Source organism: Microcaecilia unicolor, chromosome 13, assembly GCF_901765095.1.
Source record: "Microcaecilia unicolor chromosome 13, aMicUni1.1, whole genome shotgun sequence".
Taxonomy (NCBI): domain Eukaryota; kingdom Metazoa; phylum Chordata; class Amphibia; order Gymnophiona; family Siphonopidae; genus Microcaecilia; species Microcaecilia unicolor.
The window spans coordinates 24,625,318-24,646,193 of NC_044043.1; the positions used below are offsets into that span (position 1 = coordinate 24,625,318).

The 20,876-nt window shown below is 46.7% G+C and overlaps 1 protein-coding gene across 1 annotated transcript in view; it reads left to right on the forward strand.

The window, feature by feature from the left end:
- The window catches only part of MMP28 (matrix metallopeptidase 28), a 94,479-nt gene extending 80,287 nt beyond the window's left edge, over nucleotides 1–14,192 (forward strand). The window contains exons 7-8 of the mRNA XM_030186051.1: nucleotides 3,305–3,472; nucleotides 13,600–14,192. Coding sequence (XP_030041911.1) covers nucleotides 3,305–3,472; nucleotides 13,600–13,994 — 563 coding nt within the window. The 3' untranslated portion in view covers nucleotides 13,995–14,192. The remainder of the gene's footprint in view (nucleotides 1–3,304; nucleotides 3,473–13,599) is intronic.
- Nucleotides 14,193–20,876: the final 6,684 nt, after the last annotated feature.

Genomic DNA, 20,876 nt, shown 5'->3' on the forward strand with positions numbered 1-20,876 from the left:
CTAGCATCTGCTATCCTGGTGTCCCCACATCTCCCTTTTTCTAACATTGTCCTGTGTCCCCATCTTCCCAGCATTACCCCTGATACCATCTTCCCCCTTTTCTAGCATTACCTCTTTGTTCCCACCTCACCCCTTTTTCACCATTGTCCCCATATCCCCCTTCCAGTGATGCCCCTCTGTGTCCCTATCTCCTCCTCCCCTTTTCAGTAGTGTCCCTATCTCCTCCCCTTTCCATTAGTGCCCCTCTGTGTCCCTATCTTCTCCTCCCTTTCCAGTAGTGCCCTCTTTGTATCCCTATCTCCTCCCCCCCCTTTCCAGTAGTGCCCCTCTGTGTCCCTCTGTGTCCCTATCCCCCTCCATTTCAGTAGAGCCCCTATCTCTCCCCCTTTTCCATAGTGCCCTATGTCCCCATTTCTTCTTTTTCTTGCATTGCCTCTTTGTGTTCCAATGTCCCTACCCTCTCCCTGTCCAGTATTGACTCTGTGTCTTTCTCGCTCCTTGTCCAGCATTTACTATATCCTTCTCTCTCCCCATGCTAACCTTCCCCGTCTCTTTCAGCGCTCCCCATCCTCCTTAGGGCCACATATCTCCCTGGGCCACATATCTCCCTGGCCTGCTCCCACGGTCCATCCTCTGGCAGCTCCAAGGAGGTTTTAATAGACAGGAGACGTGGTGACATCAAAATGTTAAAACCAATTAGGTCAGTCTCAGTTTCCCCTTCCCCGCGCAGCTGTCATCGCCACATTCTCAAAAGAAAGCAAGCAAACCTATGAGTTGCTGCATCCACGTTGTCACTCTTTATTATTGGTAGAATTTATATTTAATCTCACTTATATTTTCAAACATGTCGATTTCTGCAGTATACGGATGTACACAGAAGTATAATAACAGAATAACTTTTCATAGGAAGAGTAATAATTTGTTATAAATCGTAATCAGTGTGTTATTTGGAGGGGTTGGTTATAGGGACACTCTAGCATGTGTTATATGTAAGCCACACTGAATCCGACTTTGCTTGGGATAATGTGTGATATAAATGTAAAAAAAAAAAAAATCCTTTATCCTCCACAACACTGCCTATCCTGCTGGATAATGATGGCACAAGGAAAGCAAGTTTGGTCCAGTGAAGACTAGCTCAAAATAACTTGTTCCTTAGCTGGGCCCTAGTATTAGCATATTAAAAATGCAACCATACCATGCCTCTGTGGCTATGTTCCACTAATGTTAAACAATTAACTGGATTTCTTGAAAGGATTATATAAACGTAGGATGCATAACTAGGGACACAAACATATACTTATTTATCCAATATCATAATTCCTCATGTACTGCCACAAAACAACTTTTTTAGGGTGGTTAGTGTTCCTTTTATTATCGACCAGATAGAGATAAGAGTTTTCAGTTTTGGCACAGTATAAGTCATCATAAGAACGAAATACAAGAAAACAAATGGACTGCATTAGGGGCTTATTACCCATTTATGTTTAAACAAAAGAGATCTGCATGGAACAAAATATTTAATTTTATTTTGACTTATAAAACCACCTGCCCCTGAAACATGTTCAAAACAGAATAATCCATTTGTGTATCTAAAAGGTAAACGTCTACAAAACAGATGAAGATGTGATTCCATGTGCCCCAATGAAAGGAGAGTTCAATTCTACTTCCATTTAATTTCAGTATATTCTATCATCTTTATAACTAACATCAGGCTTCCCAAAGCAGATTACAATAAAGAACGAAAATGTGTATGCAGCAGATCATGTTTGCTTCTTTTGAACCGAACGGCAACAACGGCTGCGTGGGGGGGGGGGGGGAATAGATTACCCAAATTGGCTTCACCCTCTCTTCTGCCCATCTCTCCCATCTGCATGGTCACTTTTTACTTCCCTGAAGCCTTCTCCCTCCTGCACCGGCGAATCGCTTCACAGTCAGCACCGGGGCCTCTCCTCAGGCGCATCCCGCCTACTCTAAGCAACTTCCTGTTTTCCGCAGAGGTAGGACGCGCCTGAGGAGAGGCCCCGACGCTGGCAGAAGGCTGACTGTGAATCGCTGGTGCTGGAGGGAGAACGCTTCGGAAAGTAAAAGTAACCTCGCGGATGGGAGAGCGCGGGCAGAAGAGATAGGAAAAGATTAAAGACTCGGGAGGGAGCAGAGAAAAAATATTTATTTAGTTGCGGCGCATAGGCGCCATTTTTTTCTTAACAGTTGTTTAGGGGAGTGACCGCTCCCCCTGCACCCCACCTAGCTACGCTTCTGCTCCCACATTTCCTATGTCATTGGTAACCACATGTACCAAGACAGCCGGCTCCTCCCCAGCACCATCTAAAATCCTATCTAGGTGACACGTGAGGTCCACCACTTTTGCACCAGGCAGGCAAGTGACCAGATGATCCTCACATCTACCAGCCACCCAACAATTTACATGCCTAATTATTGAATCACTAACTTCAGTAGCTGTTCTAACCCTTCCTTCCTGGGTGGAATTTCTCGGAGACATATCCTCAGTGGAAGAGGATGTTGCATCCCCTGGTGTGCAGGTCCTGGCTGCAGAAGTACTTCCTACATCACCAGGGTGATGCTGTCCTTTTAGAAGGCCTCCCTCCTCCAAGGCAGCACAGCACCTTCTGTAGTGAGAATGAATAATTAAAATCACTTGCACAGTGGTGTACCAAGGGGAGGCGGTGGGGGCGGTCCGCCCCGGGTGCACGCCGTTGGGGGATGCTATGCGCCTGTTGGCCGAGTCTGCTCGTTCCCTCTGCGCGGAACAGGTTACTGCACCCGGGGGGGAGGGTGTAATTTTGCCTGTGGGGGGCCGCACTGCACTCGGGGGGGGGGGGCCGCATCGGCGATCCGCTCCGGGTGTCAGGCAGCCTAGGAACGCCACTGCACTTGCATACACAGCTAAACTGAATCCACCGCAAGACTCGAGGCTTTACAGCACTGGCACCACTGACTTACGGTAAACACATTGCCTTGCCCTTCCAGGAATTATAACCAGCTGGCACTGTATTTAAATTTATAGTGGAATTTTTTTTAGAAGCTCAGATTTTTGTTCCATTCCTCCAGTGTTACTGATAAGTGAGGTTTTAAGGCATCCTCTCCAGTCAAACTTCTTCAATAGATTTGCAAATTAGAGTTGTTGAAGGTGTCAGAAACTGCTGCACTAGTGACTCTGACTCTGATCATGGAAATACCATCTCTGCTCAGGATTAACAGGGCATACTACATAATGGATGGGAAATCCTGTTTGATGTGAACTTTATTGTTTTTTTAATCTCATTTCTTTTTGTTTCACATGCAGATTTGAATCAGGATCTTTACATCGTCAAAGGACATCATGTCTGGGTTGTGTCCCCAAAAGGCAAGGTCTCGAAACCTCAGCTGCTTCGGAAGAGGTGGCCTGGTCTGCCAACCACGATCGAGGCTGCTGCCGTGTCCCAGGAAAATGGCAGGTTCTACTTCTTTAAAGGTAAAGATTGGAGGAAGACACAAAGTGGTGGAGGCCAAGTTTGAGCAGAAAAGAGCCTTGACCCTTGTCAGGGTATTAGGAGTCCAGCCATTACTAAAGAAGCAGAGACCGACCACCAGATCATAAACTAACAAAGAATCATCAAAACAGAAAATTATGGCAAAGACTATATGGCCTATAGATCCTATGTTCTTTCCCAAACTTTCTTAAGTAGAGGAGTGTGGTAGCCGTGTTAGTTCACTCTCTTAAGATTATCAATAGAAATCAAACAAAATAAAACATGGAAAAGAAAATAAGATGATACCTTTTTTATTGGACATAACTTAATACATTTCTTGATTAGCTTTTGAAGGTTGCCCTTCTTCGTCAGATTGCAAATAAGCAAATGTGCTAGCTGACAGTGTATATAAGTGAAAGTTTCACTTATATACACTGTCAGCACATTTGCTTATTTCCGATCTGACGAAGAAGGGCAACCTTCGAAAGCTAATCAAGAAATGTATTAAGTTATGTCCAAACTTTCTTGAAGTCAGATACTGTCTTTGTCTCCATCACATCCACTGGGAGGCCATTCCACGCGGCTAAGAAAGCAAATAGAATGTTAGGTTTTATTAGGAAAGGAATGGAAAACCAAAATGAGGACATTATAATGCCTTTGTATCGCTCCATTGTGCGACCACACCTCAAATATTGTGTGCAATTCTGGTCACCGCATCTCGAAAAAGATATAGTGCAATTAGAAAAGGTACAAACAGGGCGACAAACATGATGGGATGACTTCCCTATGAGGAAGAGCTAAAGTGGCTAGGGCTCATCAGCTTAGAGAAAAGATGGCTGAGGGGAGATTTGATAAAATAGACGTGAATTGCTTGTTTACTCTTTCTAAAAATACTAGAATTAGAGGGCGCACAATGAATATACAAAGTAGTAAGTTTTAAACAAATTGGAGAAAATATTTCTTCACTCAGCATGTAATTAAACTCTGGAATTTGTTGCCAGAGAATGTGGTAAAAACAGCTTAGCGGAGTTTTAAAAAGGTTTGAATGGCTTCCTAAGGGACATGTTTGGCCTGGGCCTCCAGGATGGTATTTTTGAACATTTTGAAGGCGGTTAACTTGGCAGAGTTTAAAAAGGGGTTAGACGGTTTCCTAAAGGACAAGTCCATAAACCAGTACTAAATGGACATGGGAAAAATTCACAATTCCGGGAATAACATGTTTGTACGTTTGGGAAGCTTGCCAGCTTCCCAAACGTACAAACATTGTATACATGTTATTCCTGGAATTGTGGATTTATCCCAAGTCCATTTAGTACTGGTTTATGGACTTGTCCTTTAGGAAACCGTCTAACCCCTTTTAAACTCTGCTAAGCTAACCGCCTTCACCACGTTCTCTTGCAATGAATTCCAGAGTTTAATTATGCGTTGGGTGAAGAAACATTTTCTCCGATTTGTTTTAAATTTACTACACTGTAGTTTCATCGCATGCCCCCTAGTCCTAGTATTTTTGGAAAGCATAAACAGACGCTTCACATCCACCTGTTCCACTCCACTCATTATTTTATATACCTCTATCATGTCTCCCCTCAGCTGTCTCTTCTCCAAGCTGAAAAGCCCTAGCCTCCTTAGTCTTTCTTCATATGGAAGTCGTCCCATCCCCTCTATCATTTTAGTCGCCCTTCGCTGCACCTTTTCCAATTCCATTATATCTTTCTTGAGATGCGGCGACCAGAATTGAACACAATACTCAAGGTGCGGTTGCACCATGGAGCTATATAACGGCATTATAACATCCTCATCCATACCTTTCCTAATAATACCCAACATTCTATTCGCTTTCCGAGCCGCAGCAGCACACTGAGCAGAAGGTTTCAGTGTATTATCGACGACGACACCCAGATCCCTTTCTTGGTCCGTAACTCCTAACGTGGAACCTTGCATGACGTAGCTATAATTCGGGTTCTTTTTTTCCCACATGCATCACCTTGCACTTGCTCACATTAAACGTCATCTGCCATCTAGCCGCCCAGTCTCCCAGTGTCGTAAGGTCCTTCTGTAATTTTTCACAATCCTGTCGCGAGTTAACGACTTTGAATAACTTTGTGTCATCAGCAAATTCAATTACCTTGCTAGTTACTCCCATCTCTAAATCATTTATAAATATATTAAAAAGCAGCGGTCCTAGCACAGACCCCTGAGGAACCCCACTAACTACCCTTCTCCATTGTGAATACTGCCCATTTAACCCCACTCTCTGTTTCCTATCCTTCAACCAGTTTTTAATCCACAATAGGACATTTCCTCCTATCTCATGACCCTCCAATTTCCTCTGTAGCCTTTCATGAGGTACCTTGTCAAACGCCTTTTGAAAATCGAGATACACAATATCAACCAGCTCCCCTTTGTCCACATGTTTGTTTACTCCTTCATGAATTAAATGTATTTTCCTTACTCTGGAAAAGGACAGAAAATCAGGTGAATAGACAAGGAGCAAATGTCAAAGATGGGCAGAGGAAGGATCGAGTAAAGGAGGGGCAAAGAAGAGAAAGAAAGGGTGGCTCTGGCATCTTGGTTGAGGGATCAGACAGAGGAAAAGGTGGCATTCCTCCCCTTGCTCCTGCCCTGCTCTCCTTCAGTGTCCTTACTCCCCATCTACCAGACCACTTTTTCTCCCTCTGTCCAGTCCTTTTTATATCCAGAAGCCACAAAAACATATCCATCCTTATCCTAGCTCCTTTTTCACAGATACCCCAACAACTCTTTCTCACAACCCCCAACCAATAATTCCCCTGCCCCTAGTTCATTTCACCAAAAACAAATTCCAGCTTGTGTTTCTCAAATACCTGCTATGCTAAGCATGACACAGGAGAACTATTTCATCTTGGGATATATCATCAGGGTTGGCTTAACTATTGGATCAGGTGAGGCTCTGGCCTTAAGGACACCAAAATAACCAGCCTCTGACCTCACCTGGTCTGCAGGTTAAGCTTTTTCCCTTCCCCATGGGTCCAGCAGTGCTCTTTCACCTATCTGCCTCCCCTGTGGTCCTGTAAAGTCTGTCAGTTGCAGGCAGCAGTAGCGGCATCACAGGCTGCCTTTGGCCAGCCCCTGGGTCTTCCCTCTGCCGTGTCCTTCCTCCTCTGAAGCAATTTCCTTCGGGCAGGATGTGGTAGAGGGCTAGCCAAGGCGCAAATGGTGAGAGAGAGAGAGAGAGAGAGATATTAAAAGTCTGCATGAAAATGGGTTAAGAATACCATCATGGAAGCTCAGACCAAACGTGTTTCACAAACTAAAAAATGGTTGAAGTACCATTAAAGCCAAAAAGACATCATTTAAAACATGGAAATAAGGACAAAATGAGGAAACTAGGAAGGCACAATAAGCACTGGCAAATTAGATATAAAACATTAATAACACAGGCCAACATAGGATTTGAGGAGAGACTTGCCAAAGAGGCAAACATTAAGAATAAGAAACCTATGAGAGAGTCAAAGGAACCATTAGATGACTGGGCTTGCAGTAGATTCATAAGTTGGAAGGTGGCAGGTTTTTCTCTCTCAAAAAGTTGGCAACCCTGGAGCCCACCTATCCTATACATTGGCCCACCCAAAAATTGCCTTCTGGCTATGCCACTGATCTTACATGGAACAAAGCTTAAAATCAGCCAAAATGACCACTGTTATGGGCCTTGTAGAAACAGTTCCTAGCCAAATGCAAATCATATGTTTTTTAAAGCCAGAAGCATCTCGCCCTTCGCAGGAACTCTCTCTTGCCTACTAGAATAAGAAAGTTCATCAGCAAGCTGAAACTAGCTGTGGTTCCCACACAAGAAAGAAGAAGGGAACTAGGCACAAATTTGGGGTGCACCTCATCACCGATCTGACTGCTACAGAGGCCTGAGAAGAGTTGCATACCCCACATGGCAACACAAAGTCCTCTCCTGACATTGCTCAACCCTCAGCTTACTACTACTACTTGATATTTCTAAAGCGCTACTAGGGTTACGCAGCGCTGTACAATTTAACATAGAAGGACAGACCCTGCTCAAAGGAGCTTACAGTCTAAAGGACAAATGTACAGTCAGTCAAATAGGGGCAGTCTAGATTTCCTGAAAGGTATAAAGGTTAGGTGCCGAAAGCAACATTGAAGAGGTGGGCTTTGAGCAAGGATTTGAAGATGGGTAGGGAGGGGGCTTGGCCCAACGCCAACAGCAGACATGCAATCCTAGCACCTGCTATCTCTCTCGCTTCCCCTACCCCCATCAGAGCTGCCCATAAAGCTTAGTAGGGGAAATAGAACGCACTGCTGCTAGACTTCACCCGCAAAGACCTGCTAATCAGTAGCCGCTGCCATGGGCTACCCGGCTGCATTCCATACTACTATCTCCACTGTGGCCAGGAGCATCTCAGTAAGTCTGCCATGTCTCATGATCCTTCTATTCTTTCTTTTATCTTTTTCTTTTTGGCAGTGCTGGCCAGAGCCAGACAGAGAAAAGGGGGAAGAGGAAGGAACCATGGTATCTAAGATCCTATACCTAAAAACTTCCCCCCTGCAAGGGTCCCATGGGCCACACTGACCATCTCAGGATTGGAACCTGTAAACCCATTCTCTGGAACAGGGTTCCTTCCAGCTCCATCAGGGAAGGACCCAAGGGCCAATCCCTAAGAGTCCCCAAATTTGTCTTCTTTTTCATTATAATTTTGTTTTTAAAAGAAATGGAGAAAAGGGGGGTATGAGGAATAGTACTCATGCTGGTAAGGGCTCTGCAGGAATCCTGACTGCCTGCCAGCCAGTCACACTGAGCAAAGGCCCATAGACTGTAGCTCAGGGTTTGCGAAGGGCCTGGAACACTCGCCTGTACTAGAAGATCTGTGGACCAGTAGAATAGCCAGATGACCAATTTAGGGTTGGCCTAAAATTTCTCCTCCTCCTTGTCACCTCCTCCCCCCCCCCAACTCAAAGAAATACCTGAACTGGTGGGGCCCAGATAAGTGGTACATCCCAAACTCTCCTCCCTCCCTTTGTCTTGCATCTCTCTCCTTCGCCTCTGCCTCTGGGTATGGCAACACTCCCCCCTTTCTACTCTGCTTCAGCAGTGATGCACATCCGCTGCCTGTGCTGGTCATGCAGGCTTCCCTAGAGCTGCCAAGTTACCCATTCCAGGAGGGAGACTTTGTGGTCAGTCCTGATTTTAAACTTACATCCCAAAGCAGTGTAGTATTTGAAGTCCATGATTCTATCTATTGAAATCAGTGCTACAAATTCCATAATGCACTGGATGAAGTTGGCAGAAATCCAGAACCGGCCAAAAAAATCTCCCTCCTGGAATGGGTAACTTGGCAGCTCTGCTTCCCTCTGCTGTGTCCTGCCAGAGAGGAAACTGGAAGTGGCATCAGTGAGGGCAGGACATGGCCCAGGGAAACCTGCGGGGCTAGCACAAACAGAGGATGTCCATAGCTGCTGCTGTCAGCAAAGGTGCTGAGGTACAGTGGGGAGGGAGGTTTTGCTGGGCCTTGGGGGAGGGGAGGGGCAAATGCTGGCTCCAGGGTGAGAAGAGGGTATCATGTCCCCTACCTCAACGCAAGCAGCGTCCTTGGGCTGCGCAGGGTCCCGTCGACACGCACACTTGACTGGCACAGCCCTGAGCCATGTGTGTGTAGTTCTTCTCTGGCTGCAGGCTCCTTGATTGCTTTGCTTCCAGTCACCTGGCTCTGCTCTCTCTCTGCCTGGCTTCCCTCCTATTGGTCTTCCGGTTCCTCCTTCCCCTGCTCTTGTCCTGTGGCTGTGCCCCTTCTCCCTGCTGATGTCAGACGCCAGCACTTTATCAGCTGAGTTCTCCCTAGACTCCTTGCTTTGGCTTCTACTTTGGTAGGTGTTACTTGCTCAGTAGTGGGCTTCTCCTCTACTTTGTTCTTCGTTACTGACTCTGCCTGTACCTGGATTACTCTTGTGTCTGCTGCCTGCCTACTGATTCTGCCTGTACCTGGATTACTCTCGTGTCTGCTGCCTGTCTGGCTGTCCTGTTCATAACCCCGCTTCCTGCTCCATTTCGTAAGCCCTGCAGGCCGCCCGCACCTAGGGGCTCAACCTCTGGGGAACAGTGGTCAGCGCAGGTGAAACCCGGGTTGTCCGGCTGCCAAGCAGAACCTGGTCCAAGTACCGGGCTCGGCAGCGCTCTAGTTGCTACAAGAACTCACAGGTCTGACAAAGGGTGAGGGGAGAGCAAGGCTGCCACAGTTGAACTGTTTTTGTGGCCAGACAAGGTGGACCTGTGCCCACCCATATCTGCACCACTGCTCCACTGGCTTCAGTCTGAACGTGCAGAGTGCCAGTGAGTCCTGCACGTATATGGGGCTCTGATGGAGGTATAGGAATTTGCCTGTTCCCCTTAACAACACTCCTTCACGGGCCACATTAAAAGGCTGGCCCTAAAGACCTACTGGGGAGGTTGTTGTGCACTAAAGGTGGTTAAAACCACAGAAGGGAAAGAAGGAACCTCCCTCCAATATAAGCTAACGTCATTATAAAGAAGATGTTTTATTCTATGTGGAAACTTAAACGTATAAGACTTTACTTTCCGAGGGAAATATTCCGTAACTTGACACAATCAATGGTATTGAGCTACACAGATTATTGCAATGGAATATATGCGGGTTGTAAAGTACAGCTTATGAAAAAACTCCAGACAGCCCAAAACACAGCTGCCAGACTGATATTCAACAAAAAAAAGATTTGATAGCGCTAAACCTCTTCGATTGAAACTACATTGGCTCCCTATCAAGGACCGCATTATCTTCAAAATTTGCTCTCTGGTCCACAAGATAATCTACGGTGATGCCCCAGGTTATATGATTGATTTAATAAATCTTCCAGCCAGAGACAGAATCAGTTCATCACATACTTATCTGATCCTTCACTATCCAAGCTGCATTGGATTCAGATACAAATCAACCTATGCATCCAATTTTTCTTAAGTACACAAATGTGGAATGCATTACCAAAGAATGTGAAAACGATGCACGACCATCAAAACTTCAGGCGATCTTTAAAGACCTATCTGTTTTGCAAGGCCTACCCAATTGATTCTACTTAAATGCCTCAACTCTACAATGCATCTATACATACATTGCAGTGGACATTTTTATTTCTCATTTCCTTGTACCCATTTACCCCTACCTTACCTGACCCTTTTTCTAATTGTATTTGTTTAATACCTACCATACTTGGCGTTCACCATTACGGTATTTTGTAAGCCACATTGAGCCTGCTAATATGTGGGAAAATGTGGGATACAAATGTTACAAATAAATTGGGATTTATTAACCATCTTTATGAAGAGATTCACCCAAGGCGGTGTACAGCAGGTACAGTTTAACATAAAACTTACAATTTTGTTAAGAGCATAACTTCTACCATGCATGCAGGGGCGTAGCTACGGGTGGGCCCGGCCCACCCAATTTCAGCTCAGGCCCGCCCACCCAGCTGATCTCTCCAGACTGGCAGCAGCGGCGAACTGGCTGGCGGCGGCAATAAAAGCATAAAACAGCGAAGCTCTTCGATTCCGTCCTTCGCTTTCCGTTTCCTGCCCTCTCAGCGTCCCGCCTTCCTTTGATGTCATTTCCTTTCGGGCGGGCAGGACGCTGAGAGGGCAGGAAACGGAAAGCGAAGGACGGAATCAAAGAGCTTTGCTGCTTTATGCTTTTATTGCCGCCGCCTGCCAGTTCGCCGCTGCGACTACAGAAGGAAGCCATTGATTTATAATCTCTGTTTCTACTCCCCTGCGCAGCCGTCGCCATTCACTTAAAGCACAGCAAGCAAACCAGTGAGCTGCTGTGCTGCCTGCATCCACGTTGTCTTCTTTATTCAGCAGAGGGTGGTGAGCAGAGGGAAGGATGGGACTGGGAGGGGTAGTGAGCTGAGGGAAGAAGCAGAAGATGGATGGGACTGGGAGGGTTGGTGAGCAGAGGGAAGGATGGGACTGGGAGGGGTGGTGAGCAGAAGGAAGGAGCAGGAGATAGATGGGACTGAGAGGGGTGGTAAGTACAGAGTATGGGGAATGGGGGACTAATGAAGTGGGTGAAAGATGGGGGAGGAATTTAGGAGACTGGGTAAGGGAGAGACAGAGGGGGGGAATGGGAGTGCTGGAGAGGGAATGAGAGGGAGATGGTCAAAGGGGAGAGAGGAGCATCGATGGACATGGATGGGAGGACAAGGACCAGGGAGAGAGGAGAAATTGCTGGACGTGGAGGGGAGGGCAGGGGAGAGAGGAGAATTTCTGGATATGGATGGATGGAGGGGGTCAGGGGAGAGAGGAGAATTGCTGGATATGGATGGATAGATGAATGGAGGGCAGGGGAGTTGCTGGACATGGGTGGATAGAGGGGAGGGCAGGGGAGAGGAGAGTTGTTGGACATAGCTGGATGGAGGGGAGGGTAGAAGAGAGTTGCTGGACATGGATGGAAGGAAGGACAGTGGAGAGAGGATGGTTGCTGGACATGGGTGGATGGAGGGGAGGGCAGGGAGAGAATTGTTGGACATGGATGGAGGGGAAGGAAGGGAAGACAGGAAGGAGATGCACATGGATGGAGGGGAGAAAGAAGAAATTCTGGACATGGATGGAGGGGAGGGAAGAGAGAGGAAGGATATATGAGGGAAAAAGAAGAGAGGAGAAAAACAGCTCATGGATGGAGAAAATAGGCAGAAGCTGGATCCACTGGACAGTCAAGTCTGCGGAGGACCCAGCTTTTACTTACAGATGTAGGGCAAGAAATGAAGAAGAAAGGCAGAAAGTAAAGAAATAAATGGAAAGGAAGGCCTGGAAACGGAGTTAAGAGGACAGATAGCAGCGTGATCAGAAAAACAAAGTCACCAGACAACAAAGGTAGAAAAAAATCATTTTATTTTCATTATAGTGTTTGGAATATGTCCACTTTGAGAATCAGGTGCTCAACATTAAAAGTTTATATTTATTTATTTATTTACTTATTTATGGCATATTATCCCACATTAAACATGAATTAGATTGGAACCTGGGATCATTTAAATTTTTTTTTCCTGGAGAGAGTAATGCATTGCCTCCCCCCCCCCCCCCCCCCCAGGCTCTCTCCCCGGCTATAGCCAGCTCTGCAATTTTGAGGGGGGGGGGGCGCAGAGGTGGACCGGGGAGAGAGCCTGTTGTTAAACATTTACCAGCAAACCACTGTCTAGTGCCCACCCATCCAACCTGTTGGCCCACCCAAAAATTGACTTCTGGCTACGCCACTGCATGCATGTCTAATATACCACAAGCTTCCCCAAGATAGGAAAAGGATTCTTATCTGAAGAGTGTAAGACTTAGCAGGAGCACTGCCTTTCCTTGTTCGTTACTGTTGAGTTAAAGTGATCCCCTGCGCACACTGTGACATTTTTAGAACTGGAAAGGAAACAGACCATGACTTTCGTTTTAAAACTACTGAGTTAACTGTTCCTGCAACAGATATCTAGATGTTTTCTTTGATTATACTATAAAAGAGAATTGTTCACTTTTTACCCATGCTCTGGCTGTGTTTGTGAAGCCCTAAGCCTGCTGCTACGATCAGACTACGATCAGTGGCCTTGTGAAGTTTGGACCAGATTAAAGATGGTGGAGGAGGAGGCAGATTGACCCACATGCAGGTGATTTCCTAACATGACCTTCTCCCCCCCTACTCTCCCACCAACAAGAGAAGGGCAGCGTTTTTGACCTACATCGAGATGCTGCCCTTCTCTTATTGGTGAGAGACTGGGGTAGAGGGTCCTATTAGGAAATCACCTGCTGGGTGGTGGACTTTGGTCCTGGGGAACTGAGGAACTGAGTTCGATTCCCGGCACAGGCAGCTCCTTGTGACTTTGGGCAAGTCACTTAACCCTCCATTGCCTGCCACATTGAGCCTGCCATGAGTGGGAAAGCATGGGGTACAAATGTAACTAAAAAAAAAAAATGTAGGGTATGATACTGAAGAAACAGCAAAAGTTGAAAGCCACCATGTGGACAGGATTTAAATGCACTTCTAGATCTTTACAACACTGTTTCCACACACTGAAGCTAGTGCTGTGCTTTTATGTTTATCCAGTGAAACAGTCTTATCCTGTGTTTGCTTCTTCTGTGCAGGAGGGCATTGCTGGCGGTACAAGGATTCTGTACTGGAGCTTGGTTTCCCCCAAAGGTGCCGGAAGGGCGGTCTTCCACGGCATCCTGATGGTGCTCTGTATTACCCACCACTTTCCCACCTTGTGGTCTTCAAAGGATCCAAATACTATGTGGTAAATGAGGAATTTCTAGAAGTGGAATCATATTATCCCCGCAGCTTGCATGACTGGAAGGGGGTCCCTGTCGCAATCAATGGTGCCCTGGCCCACCATGATGGTTTCACCTACTTCTTCAGGCACGACCAGTACTGGAAGTTCGACCAGAGCAAGCTTAAGGTAGTGGCCACTGGGAAGTGGGCAACAGAGCTACACTGGATTGGATGCCAGAGTGCCAAAACTGGAGACACTGTCGTGTGATGCCCATACGAAATATATAAAAAGAGCTGGAGGAAAATTGAAAGCAGCAGACAAAGAACTTTGAGGAGAAATTACCATTGATGCCCTCATTTGGACTCATGGCACTAACTCTGTGTCATACTTATATTACTCAAGGATAGTTCCAGGTGTAGAAAGGGACAGTTGGAGTGCAGTCCTGCAAGGCTCAGGTTGCCCAGCAGCAGTGTACCAAGGCGGGGCAGTCCACCCTGGGTGCACACCGCGCGCCTGTCGGCTCCGCTAGTTCCCTGCTTCCTCTGCCCTGGAACAAGTTACTTCTAGTTCCGGGGCAGAGGGAGCAGGGAGCCAGCAGAGCTGAGAGCTGCGTGGCTGCTACAAGCAGCCAAGAATGCACCCGGGGGGGGGGGGGGGGGGTTGCGCTGCACCCGGGAGGGAGGTGCGCATCGGCGATCCACCCCGGGTGGCAGCCGACCTAGGAGCGTCACTGTTGCCCGGCCTTTTGATCAATTTTGATCTCTTTTAAGAAAAGTCAGTCACTTAGGGGCCCTTTTACAAAGGTTTGTCAAAAACTTGCCTGCGGCAGTATGAGCACATGTTTTTGGTGCACGCTGGATCCTTATTGTACCGCATCTGGAAAAGAGGGATTATTTTAATAGGTTGGAAAATGGACGTGTGTCAAAATGAAAACCAGCATGCGTCCATTTTCGTCTTGAGACCTTACCACCACCCATTGACTTAGTGGTAAGATTTCACATGCTACCCATGCGCCAAATGCTGTTTACTGTTGGGTAGGCGCCCCGTGGTAGAAAATAGAAGATATTTTCTACCACATGTTTTTGGTGCACACCAAATTCATAATTACCACATGGTAGCTGGGCAGTAATGCTGATTTGGCGCACGCTGGATGCACGTGGGCCCTTACATGCCTTTGTAAAAGGGCCCCTTAGGGTGGAAATATACATTTGTAATTGAGTACTGTCCTCAAGAGGACAATGTGGTACCATTGTATTGTACAAAATTCATGGGCTTAGCATAAGCATCCAAGAAAACAAAAAGGCAGACGATCTGCAAATTCCAAAGTGGAAAAATAGAACAAAGCAGATCGTTAAAAAACAAAATATAATTTATTAATGAGAACCAAAGAATTGTAAATAAATCAGCCCGACACAGGCTGTGTTTCGCCCAGCAGGGCTGCTTCAGGGGCTACACAATGATCCTTTACTGTCACAATATAGTGGATATATATTGATGAAAACAACTGCAAGAAATGTACAGAAGATCGCAATCATTGATCATCTGCATTATATATTGAAAAAACAGCTCGGTCAAATAGACCAAAAAAGAGTACTGACATGAAATCAATCGGACATTCTCTTGACAAGAGAATACAATCTGTAGTATCAGAATCAACAAAGGAGGTATGTGGTAGGACAAATGAACAAGGGGTAAATGGGATAAAAGAGGTATGAGAGAAAGGATAGGGATAGGTAAGGACGTAGAGCAATAAAGAAGAGATAGGGGAAGAGTATGGAGGGTAAGAAGATTGGTAGGAGGTAATTTCTAAGTCATTGTTGTTAATGATAAGATGAATCGGTAAATGGATGGGTTGCTTATGTTTACTTATGGTAGGTCAAGTCGTTCGGGTAAATCTGTTTGAATAGATGGGTTTTCAATAGTTTCCTAAAGGGAAGGTACTCACTAGTTGATCAAATGTATCTGGGTAGAGCATTCCAGAGTTGGGATCCCAGGTAGGGGAAGTTAGATGCATGATATGTTTTATACAGGTTAAGGTATGTTCGTGAAGATGTCGACCTGTTTTAAAAGATTGACCCATGTAACTTGGTGATACTCCATGGATGATCTTGTGGATTAGTGTGATGGCCTTAAAGTTGACTCATTCTCTAATAGGGAGCCAATGAAGTTTCATACGGAGAGGTGTTGCACTTTCGAATCTAGGCTTCCCATAAATAAGTCTAGCTGCCGTGTTTTGGGCAGTTTGAAGTTTCTTCGTGATTTGGGCCTTACATCCAACAAAGATACTATTACAGTAATCAGCGTGGGTGAGTACTGTGGATTGTACCAAATTGCGGAAGGTATTCAAGGGGAGATAAGGTTTCACACGTTTCAACATCCACATCATGTTGAACATTTTCTTGGTGATGGATGTTGCGTGGTCTTCAAGGAATAAGTATTTATCCAATGTAACTCCAAGGACTGGCGTCGGCATTTAAAAAGGAGATAGAGCAGCTTTTAAACTAGAAATGGGGGGAAGGCCGACAGTCGCTCAAAAGCGCATGGTTCGGGCTAAGGTATCTTGCAAAGATACCTCACAAACAGGGAAGATAGGGTTTCCTGATAGTGAGGTTGCACAACAGACCGTGGTAGGCCAGGTGCCCTTAAATACAACTAAAGATCAGACAAAAGATGGCAAATCAGTAGTGTCCAGTACTAAGCATCAGGCAAATAGGAACAACAAGCATACTCTGAAATGTCTATATGTAAATGCTAGGAGTCTAAGAAATAAGATGAGAGAGTTGGAATATATTGCACTAAATGAAAAATTGGATATAATAGGCATTACTGAGACCTGGTGGAAGGAGGATAACCAGTGGGACACTGTCATACCAGGGTACAAAGTATATCGTAGTGATAGGGTGGACCGGACTGGTGGAGGGGTAGCATTGTATATTAACAAGTGCCTTGACTCAGATAGATTACAAATTTAGCAGGACACAAATCACACCTTTGAATCATTGTGAGTTGAAATTCCTTGTAGAAAAGGGAAAAGGATGGTGATAGGAGTGTACTACCGTCCGCCTCACCAGGATGAGCAGGTAGACGCAGAAATGATAAAAGAAATCAGAGACGCAAACAAAATGGGCAATGTGATAATAATGGGTGACTTCAATTATCCAAATATAGACTGGGTAAATGTAACATCGGCACACGCTAGAGAGGTACAATTCCTTGATGAAATCAAGGACAGCTTTATAGAGCAGCTGGTGCAGGAGCCGTCAAGAGAAGGAAAAATTCTAGACTCGCTCCTTAGTGGAGCGCATGATCTGGTGAGGGACGTTATGGTACTGGGGCCGCTTGATAACAGTGATCATAATATGATCAGTTTTAATATCAACCTTGAAGTGGGAGGTCACGAGATGCAGTGAGCGGCAGAGGACGTGTCTCACTCTAGCTGCTCAAAGCCTCGCTCGAAATTCAAGCTTTTCGGCTGTCTCCACTCTCTGGAGTAGCTCCTACTGCACATTAACACCTTCCTTAGTGCATGGACAAATATATTAAGAGATCTTCGATGGCTCAAGCGGCGAAAAGTGGAAAAAAAAAGGAGGACAAAACAAAGGTCGACGAGGCCAATATGGCGGTGGTTTCGCCAGCATCTTCTCCCCCCCCCCCCCCCGCCCGAGCACGGAGGCACTCATCCCGGAGCTCACGGAAGTGGTTGTGCGGGCCTTAGCTCCTCAATTTGAACAGTTATCAGCGCAAATAGCGGGCATAACAGCAGTGACTTAAGAACTTTCACGCCGCATGGGTGAGTTGGAAGCTCGAGTGACTGATGTGGAGGAGGGGCATCAAGAGCACGCGGGCAAGCTGGAGCGATTGTCCCGCCTGGTACACGACTACTCAGAAAGAATGGAAGACTTGGAGAACCGCTCCAGGCGGGACAACCTTCGTTTTGTGGGCTTTGCTGAATGTCAGACGCCAATTTAAAATCCACATTGGAAACCTGGCTACAGGCGACCTTTTCTGAAGCGGGAGAGGGGAGGCCGATCCGACTCGAGCGAGTCCACCGAGTGGGCCCTAGGCCAGTGAGGGAGATGCGCCCTAGAGTGGTCATTGCAAAATTTCATGACTACTCGCAAAAGGCAGCCGTCTTAAGAACCTACAAAGTTTGCAGAGACACCATTAAATATGATGGCTCCCTCATTCATATTTTCCAAGATTATTCAGCAGCCCTAGCGGCACAGCGACGGGCGTTCTCGACAGTCTGTACCCGCCTGGTGGATAAGAAGTGCAGATTTATGCTACAATATCCAGCTACTCTATAAATCATGGAGAATGGCGTCTGGAAAGCTTTCACCAAACCAGAGGTAGCCTCAGAGTGGCTGAACAGACAAGCTACGGGACCAGCAGATTAACTAGTGCACTTAACCTGTGGTTTCTTGATGACATGTTGATGACTGCACAAACGCTGTTAGATTCTACCTGTTGAGAATTACGAGTTACTGTTTGAACTTTACCTGGCAGTTGGAGCACTGGTCTAAACACTCGGGCTTTCCCTGGAGAATTGGCAAAATATCTGAGACTGGATATACCCAGGTGGTGGCGAGACAATGCCAAGACTAGAACACTAACAGGTGTATGTCAGAGACATTTGATCCTCTCGGGCTCACTGTGTGCGCACCAGGTTAAACCGGAGGCATGGGGGCCCGGGGGGGAGGGGTCTGTTGCCCAGATTGCGGGGTGATTGGAGAGAGTGGAGGAAGGTTCGAATACTGTTTCATGGTAACCATGTTTGACTGAGAGCGAGGCTTTACTAGCACCCATAGACCCCACACCAGACGCAACTTGTACTAGGTGGCGACTGGTGGGGTAGACCTAGGTTTGGTCGTACAGGGAATAGTGTTGGGCAAGGTATAGGGGGGGGAGGAGAAGTGGGAGGGAGGGGAGGGGGTGGGGAAGGGCCTGTAGTGTGGGGGGGGGAGGGGGAAGGATACGAAATTGGACATCACCTAGCTTCTGAGATCTCACATTCAGTGCTGGGCTCACCGCTCGCGAGGAGATGGAATATCTCCTCTGTTGGGCCTATATTCCATGAGAGTGATGACCGACCTCCACTCACGGGGAGGTGGAATACCTTCTCTGGAAGCAGCGGTGATCGAGACGCCATCGTAACGGTAGCCACGTGGGACGCCTGTCTGTTGCCCATTGCCCCCATCTGTGTCCTGAGAGGTGGAACACCTCCTCTAGAAGGAGCAACGTTCCACACACCGTTGCCCGCGTGGAGTCTCCCCTTCTGCGACCTGGTCCACTCACAGAGTCAAGGAGGTGGAATATCTCCTTCTCTATCAGAGGGAACACTTACTGAGACGTGCCTAGCTCCACAGAATCTCCACCGACGAGTGCCCTGCAACCTGAAACTCTCTGGTATTAACTCTCGCTGTTCCAGTCTCCCCTGCAACGTTTTGATCTTACCCTACCTGCTTATACTGCTGCTGCCTTCCACCATGGCTTTGCCCTCTACTGCTGCTATATAGCGCTATGAACTTACATTAGACTATTTGATCTCCTTTAATTTTTTATATGTCTCATTGACTCCAGTCGCTACCTAAAATCCTACTGCTCTGTATCATGCTGAAATTCTACTACCCAATTGCTGATTTAATTCTGCAATTTTGTAGACCTTGAGGCTTAAATTGCACCTCACTGCAAATCCTCATTTATCCGCTTATTAATTGCTGCTCTACAATCTGCAATATTGCTATCATTTAGCATTTTATTTGCTTTATTAATTACTGCTCTACAATCTGCAATATTGCTAGCATTTAGGCTTAGCTGCATCTCACTGTAATCTACTTTAATTGTTGATTGAACTGCATTTAGCATTTAGGCTTAGCTGCATCTCACTGTAATCTACTTTATTGTTGATTGAACTGCTTTAATGCTAATGTTTATATCCTCAAGTTGTTTACCTCGACTTCTGATGTATACTGATAACCTACTTTAACTGTGGCTTGAATTCCTTACTCTATCTTCACTGCTGATTGAATTCCTTAGACACTATCACTCCCTGTGCCTTAGCTGTTGCCTGCTGTCCCAGTCCTAGCCTTCCTGCCTTCCTCCTCTACTCCTATCACCTTAGCCACTTCACATCTCCCCGCATCTGCCTTAGCCTTTACATGGCCCCTATACACATTCTCTTCATCGCCCTGTCCCTTCCTAACCTCTTCCCCCCTCCCCTTCCACTGTCTACCTCAGGAACTCATTGCCCACCCTTGTCCCCTCCTATCCTGCTCATTACTCCCCTACCCTACCTCCCCCCGCCCCCCACCACCTCCCCAGCTCTCCTGCCCCCCTCATCATTCCTAGCTCTCAACCTTCTACACTTCCTCCCCACCATTAACCCCTCCCCATTCCTCCTTAACACATCCCGTCTTCGTCATCTTCGTCGACCCTCCTCCCCCGCCCTCCTCCGCACTCTCTTACTCCTTCTCCTACTTTCCGCAGGCGACATCAATCCCAATCCAGGTCCCCCTCACCTCTCCTCTCTATATCCACGTAACCAATCTCAGAATGCCTCCAATCTCATCTCCATTCCCCTTCTCCCCCCCCCGCTTCCCTCCCCTTCTCGTGCGCCCTATGGAATGCCCACTCAGTATGCAACAAACTCTCCTTCACCCACGATTTATTCATTTCCCGTTCCCTTCAACTACTCGCTTTGACTGAAACTTGGTTTACCCCTAACGACACTGCCTCAATCGCAGCCCTATGCCATGGAGGATATCTTTTCTCCCACACTCCCCGCCCAGACGCACGCGGTGGAGGCGTTGGGTTTCTTCTTTCATCCTCTTGCAGTTTCCAACCCCTCCTCCTGCCACAGTCTCACTGCTTCTCATCCATCGAAACTCATGCCATCCGTCTATTCTACCCGACACCACTCAGAGTTGCAGTCATCTACCGCCCCCCTGATAAGCCCCTCTCTTCATTCCTTACTGACTTCAACGCTTGGCTCACCATCTTTCTTGATCCCTCATCTCCAACCCTCATTCTTGGTGATTTTAACATTCACGTTGACAACCCTTCCAACTCCTACGCTTCTAAATTCCTCACTCTGATATTCTCCTTTAACCTCCAACTATGCTCTACCACCCCTACTCACCATAATGGCCA